Below are 8870 nucleotides of genomic sequence, written 5' to 3'. Positions count from 1 at the left end.
ATCAGCTACTGTCCTTATCTGATCGTCCTTCAGCACTTAAGTTCTGATATATATCTCCTGATAACATAAGTACTGATATCCCTTAAGTTCTGACTTCCAGTACCTTAAGTTCTGACTTCCAGTATAAGTACTGATCAGTTAAGTACTGATTTGTTCTGTTCAAATAAGATCTGAAATCTAAACATAAAATATATTAGCCATGACATTATCAAATATATCTAACATTTAAAAATTCAAAAAAATCCTTTAAAAATTTTGATTGAATACACCCCTCTAAAATTGCTCGAATAACCAAAATATTAAAAGTTATAAATAAATAAATATACATGCACGTGGGAATTATGATTGCAGTGTTCACACGTATGCAATTGCGATTAAATAAAGACAACATCCACCTTTGTAAAAAATTATAATAAAATAATTTATCGATAATCAATAATATAAATGATAAAAAATAAACAAAATATAAGAATCTTGTTTAGAGTATATGCTTACATATTTATGAAAAAAAAATAATATAAAATATTGTTGAGGTATCATGCTTACATATTTATGAAAAAATTAACAAAACCAGAAGGACGTTACATTTAAAAAATATATTTTTTAATATGTTTTTCATATCTCTTTAATTTAATATATCCTATTTGTTAAATAATACCAATAAATGTAAATTAAAAATAATTGTATGTAAAGTTATTCATTTTGGTTACCTGACATACCAAGCAACTGGTTTGAGTTAGGATTTGTTATATATATATGAAGGAGATCTGATCTGAAATTATTCTGAATCATGGAATCCTTTAAGAGAAGATATAATTAAAGAGAAGATACTCGTGAGAATTGTGGATGATTTAGGGCATTTTTGACCACATTTTATAAGTCATTTAAACCCGTAAATATTTATCGACGAGTGTTTGTGCAGTGAACTTATAATTCGGATTTTTAACTTATAAGTAGATAAGTTGAATGTTATTAACGACGTACTTTTTCTTAATTTATTTTGATTTTTTATATTTTTATTAACTTTAATTTAAAAAAATATTTTTAAATATTAATCTAATCTAAATTTATGAAATAATATGATTATATTTATAGATTATTTATTTACATTTATTTAAATAATTTTTTTTTAACTTATTTGATATTTTAGGAAATAACTATACTTTCAAAATTAACAGTGTATATATTTTCCTATTTGTTTTTTGATTAATTACTAAATTTGTTGAATACTAACTTGAATCGAATTGGAAATGATATGATTTCAGACAATCCAATCCAACGTAGAACCAAACATCCTTTTCATCTTCAGATAACAACTAGGTTTGTGTCCTATATATATATAACTTTTGCAAAGAGATCGATCTCAATTGATTATTATTTATTCTGAAATCACGGAATCCTTTTTAATCGGCGGCTATGATACAACAGAACCATTGAAAAAGAAAGCCAAATTGATGAATCTGGGAAGCTGCACAAATGTTAGAAGAACAACGGAGCTTCCGGAAGAGATAATGAATGAGGAGATACTTGTGAGATTGCCGGTGGAAGATTTACTCAGGGTGCGATGTATTTGTAAGTCATGGGAATCTCTCTTTTTCACACCTGATTTTGTACAAGCTCATTTTAGAAGCACTCTCAATAAAAATTCTGTTTACCGAGATTGTCTTGTAGCTCGCAAATCTTTCGGTTTCAGTCTTCTCTCTCGTTATAAAGAAACTATGATTCACCCTCCTAGGCCCAAAGTCCATGCTCTCTGCAACTCAAGATTGGTTGGTTCCATTAATGGGTTAGTTTGTCTAGTCCATCACAATGAATTTTTTTTATGGAATCCAATAATTGGTAGATATAGAGCATTCACTATTCCACGGGAGTATGTCCCGAATGTTGATAATCTCCATATGTGCGATTATAGATACCTAATTGGATTTTGTTGGGATAGCGTGGAAAACGATTATCAGGTGATTGTTTGCTATATATTTTCAAGTTTTAGGCAAGGTGTTGTTTACTCTTCTAATTCGAATTCCTGGACTAAACTAGTTGTTCCAAAATTTGTGTTTCCTTCACGTGTATTTGAATCTGCATTTGGAGTAGAGGAGGTGACACCCACTACCATCGTGAACGAATGCCCATACTGGTGCTATTCTAGATTTTTGCCTAAAATGAGGCGTAAATACACCGCTATTGTAAAGTTTGAGGTTCAAACTCAAAAGTTTAGGTCGTTACCGGAAATTGACTATGCCCTAGTTCGCGGACAGAATTATAATTTTGCCAATTTCATGGATTGTCTTGCTATCATGGTGTATAAATCAGAGTCTCCCAAAACAGCAGTTGAGATATATATTTTGCATGAGAAATCTGGGGTTTGGAACAAGGTCTTCACTATTGGATCACCACAAAGTAACCTGAATATTGGGTCATTGTTACAAGGTTTTAAGTTTGGTGATGAAATTGTAATACAAGTTATAGACAAAGTTTTCTGCTATGATCTCCAAAGTGATGAAGTTAAGGGTTTTCTGGGTAGTAGTAATCAGTGTAAGGTATTAGAGTGTTTCAGTTATACAGCTAGTTTCGTTTTCCTTGAAGGAATGAAGCGGGTGCAAAGTAGAACCATTGAAGAAGTCGTGGTTTAACATCAAGGTTAATTAATGAAGCGGGTGCAATGCAAGACCATCTTGAAGAATGAAGAATGGACTATTTGTGAAACTTTTACCTAATTAAGAGGTATGCTCTTTATTTGTGTAGTTCATGAATTATTATGAGCAGGGATTCTATGGTTAAGCTTTTGCCTTGATTCTTGGGAATGATTATCTTGATTTTGCGTATATCAATTCTGTAAAAGACCTTTAAAACAGGACTTTAGTAATGAACTTTAATGAAATTATATTATCATACATGGTGTTAATTATATATGTTCTTTTATTATGACTATTATTGCTTGGCTTGACTACATGTGATTAAAATTGTTATGACGTAGCTTTATAACCGTAATCAAGTGTAACATCAACCACACTTCTTATTTTTATGATCTTTGTATTTTGCACGATTCAGTAATTATTTATTTGAACTCATACTTTTCTCGAGTAAAGTTTTTAAAGTATATGAAAGCTTTACAAATTCTATGGTTGATATGATTATTTTGAAACTATTAATAAACCTTGCAAGAGATGCTTATCAATAATGGCAAGTTAAGCTTGTTAGGACCAGGTAATATTTTTAAAATTTGATATAAAAAGTCCTACATTTCACTATGTGTAATTCTTATAAAGTACTTATCAAATATTATATACCGATGTCGACACACTGCATATTTGATAAAAAAATCGACAAATCTTTTGGTGTTGTGTGCTACCAGTGAATGATCACATGTAATTCTTAGTAGTCCCATCTTCCCTATAGCTAGATCTCTGAATGAAGATGCAAGTTATGTAAAATTCGCGCTTATAGTTCCCAAAAAAATTGAGCAATCCCTTCATTAGTCCAACTGGAAGTCCTGAAATTGAGTTGAAGGAGTGCATGCTCTTTATCTTTCAAAGTAGCGTTATCAACGATTTATTAATCGGATACCGAGGAACTGCCGTGTAATTCATATAGACATTTCTCAGAACAAGGACATTGGAAGGTCCTCTAATAATTATCTCTGAGACCTGGATCCGGGGATGTATTAAACTTGAGTTGTTTGTTGCACTTGAATTTTAAAATTCCATTGTATCTTTTGGACAAAGAATACATGAAGGATGAGATGTATCCTTAACTTATCCTCTCTAACACAGCAAAGGAACCAAATTAAGCTACAACCTGCAACGTATTTACAGTTTAGCTTTATATGCTTACTCAGTATTATTAATTGTTTCTTCTCTATTTTGCCTAGTTGAAATCAAATCAAAAGTCATTATGTGCTAATTTCTCTTCTTAATTCCTGAGATTAGTCCCAATTGCACATACCTAAAGCTTGGAACTGACCGATTTCATTTTTATGTAGTGGTTTGTAGATACGTATGATAGGCAATGTTGCACCATCATTTAGCTGCTAGAAACTATTTAATGCTTAGAAGCTTGACTGCAAATACTTGTTATTTATATCTTAAGCACAAGTCCTCATCAGGCATAGGGTTTCTTAGCCCGTCTTTAATTTATAATATCACATCACAAGCTATCACGAAATCCACAACTCATCAAAATTGCATTTAGTTTCATGTACTTGTTAACCGTTTTCCTGGAGAAGTCCTTTGTCTATATTAAGCTCAAGGGGAGGTACAGTAGTTTGTTCACCTTCATAACTATTTGAATTGTGTATCATCCATCCATCTCAAACAGTACCACAATTATATGTTTAAGTCGGAAATTTCTAAGATGAAGGTTTTTTTCTTAATTTGACACAAGAATCCCTAAAGCAGCACATTTCTTTCATCTAACTGAAAAGGCTGTATTTATATATGAAGCAGAGTTCCTTATCGTGACTCAAGGAATAGATAATTACAGATGTACACTTGTACTTCTGTTTCTAAAATTCAGTTCCCATGAAGATTGAGCAATCCCTTCAAAGGTCTGACTGGAAGTCCAGAAATTAAGTTGGAGTTCATTCTCTTTAACTTCCTAAGTAGCTTCATCAATGATGCTTGAATCAATATCAAGGCAATGCCATGTGAGTCATATGGACATTCCTCCGAACAAGAACATTGTAAGGTCCTGTATAAACTACCCCTGAGGCCTAGATGTATTAATCTTGAGCTGTTTGCTCAGCAGAGGGACGTGTTAATTTGTCATACACTCAGATCTCCGAATCCTTCTATTTCTCTTTGCACCTTGAGAGGTTTTGGTTCAGCATGAGAGTTTCCTCTTTACTGGACGAGTTAAGCAACCCTTGTTTTGAAGCTTAGGAGTATTCAAAGCGGAAAGAGCTAAATTTGGAAGATGTTAACTTGTGTAAAGAGCTGATGTTGGAATGTGTTAATTTGTGTAGGGAATTCTGCTGATTATGCACCTGATTTTAAAAGATTTTTTATGCTTTAAACTTGAAAAGAAGGTTAAGGGCTTCGAAGTATTAAGTTTGAACAGATTTTTTTCTACTAAACAGGTTTGAACAGACTAATGATTCTCTGTCTAATTTTTTAATTCCTCCGAGGAAGTTCTCCTCGGCTTGCTTAGTTGAATTTGGGATAACTAGTGAATCAACTTTTTGTGCCGTTGTGCTAATCATACAGAATTATAATTTTGCCAGTTTCAAGGATTGTCTTGCTATCATGTTGTATAGATCAGAGTCTCCAAAAACGTCAATGGAAGTATATATTTTGCATGAGAAATTTGGGGTTTGGAACAAGGTCTTCACTATTGGATCACCACAAAGTAACCTGAAGTCTGTGAATTGCAGATCAGCAATGGCTTCTATAGTTAAGCCTTTGTATTGATTCTTTGGTGTGGTTATCTTGATTTTTTATTCTGGAAATTCTGATAGAGGAGCTTCAGGACCTTGAAGCTGGAGTACAAAACTAATCTAAAACTATATCATCATACTTGATGTTAATTATATTTGTTCTTTATTTTCGCTTTAATCTAGCTTGAACATATGTTTGACTATTATCATTATGACTAACAGTGTTGTACCATCATTCAGCTGCCGGAAAATATTCAATGCTTAGGAGCTTGACTTTTAATACTCGTTATATTTTTCTTAAGCACAGGTCCTTACCATACACAGGGTGAGGGTTTCTTAGCTCTTCTTTAATTTCCACTATCACTAAATCCACAACTCATCAAAATTGCCTTGAGTTTCATGTACTTGCAACTATTTGTCCGTCGCTGTCAAAATTAAGAGTCCTTGGAGTAAAGTATACTTTGGGGCATACTTTTGTCTATATTGAGCTGAAGAAGAGATACAGTAGTGTGTTCACCTTGAAGAGATTCGCCTCTTGATGTTTTAGTGACCTAACTATTTGCATTATGAGCCAGAGTAATTTATCACGACTCAGGGGCTAGATAAATCAGATTTTCAAAAGAGTGATTAGCTTGATGAAGTATAAGGACACTATTATAAGGGCTTGGAAGGCTGTATTATGTGTATGGGTGAGAGAAAGTGATGAAAGAAATGCAAAAGTAAAGACTGAAAAGGAAGAAAAAGATAGAAAGTATGCATAAGAACTTGCAAGACTTGAACAAAGATTAAATGAGCTCAAGGAAAAGGGGTTGAGCAGACTTTCTAAGGATAAACATTTCTGAATATAAAGGTTGGAAGATTCTCAAGATTTAGAGCTGGTTACCTAAATGGTTATTCATTAGATGAGTGGCTCAAGCTTATGGAAGCTCTAAGAGGGACTGAAATCATAGAAGAACTACAAGTTCTAGTAAATCTTAAAGACCTTATTAGAAAAGAGCCAGGCTATGAGGACTTCATGTAATGAATGTACTTATCAAACTCATATAATCACTCAATGTATAAAAGTTGTAATTCTATCAAATTTTTTATGTAATAATAATTAGTTCATTGTAACTTGGGGTTAGTCTTGTTACCAGGCATGAATTTGTGATAAACAATCTTCTCACAACTTGGGGGAGATTGTTGTGCAAGACATGCTTGTATCATATCAAGACTAAGTCAAATTGACACCCCTAAGAATTAGTTGTATGATAATCTAAAATTGTATTTTGTACTGTATTACTTGAGTCTGTAAAAATGTCAAAGATTAGACTGGAGTATTTTTCTGTAAACAGTCCCAAGCCTAAGAATAAACTCTGGAAAAAGATCAAGAAGATCATGCCTCGGAGAAATTGTTAAGAAGCTTGGAGTTGAATAATTCTGTTTTAGGAAAAATGTTCTAAGTCAATATATCTACAAGTCACAGAACAAGTCATATAGAGAAGTCATTCGAGAACTCTAGAATGACTTATGGAGAAGTCCAAAACAGCTTATAGAGAAGTCTCAGAGATATTGACAAGCCAAATGAAGACATGAAGATTTGAGATATCGACAAGTCAAATTATCATTAGAGATCTCAGAGATATTTTCAAGTCAAAATGTATATAGAGATCTCTGAGATATCGACAAGTCATTTCTGCATCAGAAAACTTAGAGATATCGACAAGTGAAAATGAAGATACGAAAATTTAGAGATATCGACAAGTTAATTTTCTCATCAGAGATCTCAGAGATATCGATAAGTCAAAATGCTTATGGAGATCTCAGAGATATCGAAAAGTCATTTTCGCATGCAAAAATTTGGAGACATCGACAAGCCAAGTTCACTAATAGAGAACTAAGAGACCTGGATAAGTCAAAGACACTTATAGAGAACTAAGAGATATCGATAAGCCATTATACTTATCGAGATGTCAGTTCTCTATAACACCAAACTGGAGATCTCGATATGAACCTCAAGTACAGAATGTAGACAAGTTAAATATTCAAGATTATCAATCAACAAACGATCTAATCACTTAGATTAAAAAGTCTACAAAAGCAGCTTGAAGACTACAAGATCAAAGGCCAAGATTAATTGACAAGGAAAAGCCACATATCTACAGGATATGCAAAGATTCACTTAGCCAGAAATGGAAAGCTTTAGAGATAACTTAAAGTAGGGTTTAGTACATCTTCTTGCATGCCGTGTAAACTTGTGTTTACTAATCTATAAAGTAAACACCGGTTCTTTGCTTTTAAATTGTATCAAATAGATCTAGTTTTTCTAGTAACTCTCAAGGAAGAAGCTGAGTTCTTCTTCCTTGGTTTAGCATGACTGCATGAGAGGTTTCTGTTTTCTGGATGAGTTAAGCAAGCCTTGTTTTAGATCTAATTTTGGAAGATGTTAACTTGTATGAAGACTTTTGTTGTATGAAGACTTTTGTTGTATGAATAGATTTACGATTCTTTTTTGTTTTTTATTCCTCATATAGTCGGAGGAAGTATTAGGCATTTTATAGACAAATGACGTATCTATAGAAAAGACGACATACATTGTTAATTTTATTTGTTTATATATATATATATATTTGACATAATGCTTATGTTTCTTTTCTGAAACCTGTATAACCAAAATTTTCTTTCAAATTCAGTTTTAACACAATTACTAAATAAATTAAAGAGTAAAATGCAAAGTGTATACCTGTAATTTCAAGCTTCTGCATTGTGTCTACTTCCAATTTAAACAATGCAATGTGTGTACCTGCAGTTGGAGAAACAATGCAAGTTGTGTACAACCGCTAGGTTGTGTTGACAGAGCTAACGGCATGGTTTGTCTTTTCAATGGTTGCAAATCAGGCGTCTTTAACATCCCAAACCTCCCGCCAATTCAGTTAAATTCAGTTAGTGTCTTAACCTAGGTGCATCTCTTTTCTCACTCCCATACTACTCATTGCAATGTCTTAAACTTCATATCCATAACTGATTTTACTCTTATTTTAAAAGGTTGTCTTGGTTGTTGAGAGATTTTGCGGATCATCTTCAATATTTACCCAATGAATGTCCAGATTATAGTCGTGAGTTTATCTTCTTTATTCATGCATACCTAGTGTTCAATTATGAATTTTTTTTGTTGTGTTTAGATGTTAAATGTGTATGTTCTTGGTATATGTTTGTATTTTACTGTATTTTTTTTCAATTAATTTCATATTTTGTTGACCTAGAATTATAGTGATGTGCTATTTATGTGTTTGGTTCTGTTAGTGTGCAAAAGATATGTTTGTTTACATGCAAGTAACGTTAAATGAGTATGAATATGCAGGTGTTCATGATAATTTTACCATTAAGCTACATATTAATGGGCACTTTGAAACAAATCCTAAAACTTATGTGGATGGACAAGTAAGATATGTCGATAACTGTGATGTAGATCAGGTGAGCATAATAGAAATTTGTAGCATGCTTAATGAGTTTGGAGAAC

General features: G+C 32.6%; 1 protein-coding gene across 7 annotated transcripts; it reads left to right on the top strand.

Moving 5' to 3' along the window:
- Positions 1-1238: 1238 nt before the first annotated feature.
- LOC141700937 (putative F-box protein At1g33530) lies at positions 1239-8537 on the top strand. 7 transcript variants are annotated; one of them, XR_012566607.1, is made up of 3 exons: positions 1241-1786; positions 1913-1958; positions 2092-2905. XR_012566607.1 is itself a non-coding variant. In XM_074504593.1 (3 exons), exons 1-3 carry the CDS (start codon positions 1455-1457, stop codon positions 2628-2630), a joined length of 951 nt encoding a protein of 316 aa, XP_074360694.1. In that variant the 5' UTR covers positions 1254-1454; the 3' UTR covers positions 2631-2905. The 7 variants fall into 7 exon arrangements, 4 of the variants coding, with proteins under 4 accessions (XP_074360691.1, XP_074360694.1, XP_074360692.1 ...); XM_074504593.1 differs by having other exon boundaries at positions 1254-1572; positions 1672-1786; positions 1913-2905; XR_012566606.1 differs by adding exons at positions 8160-8310; positions 8396-8537 and having other exon boundaries at positions 1255-2721.
- Positions 8538-8870: the final 333 nt, after the last annotated feature.

This window comes from Apium graveolens, unplaced genomic scaffold (assembly GCF_009905375.1).
Source record: "Apium graveolens cultivar Ventura unplaced genomic scaffold, ASM990537v1 ctg3108, whole genome shotgun sequence".
In the NCBI taxonomy this organism is placed as follows: Eukaryota; Viridiplantae; Streptophyta; class Magnoliopsida; order Apiales; family Apiaceae; genus Apium; species Apium graveolens.
Note: the sequence above shows the minus strand (reverse complement) of the source record. Positions and strands in the feature narration are given on the sequence as shown.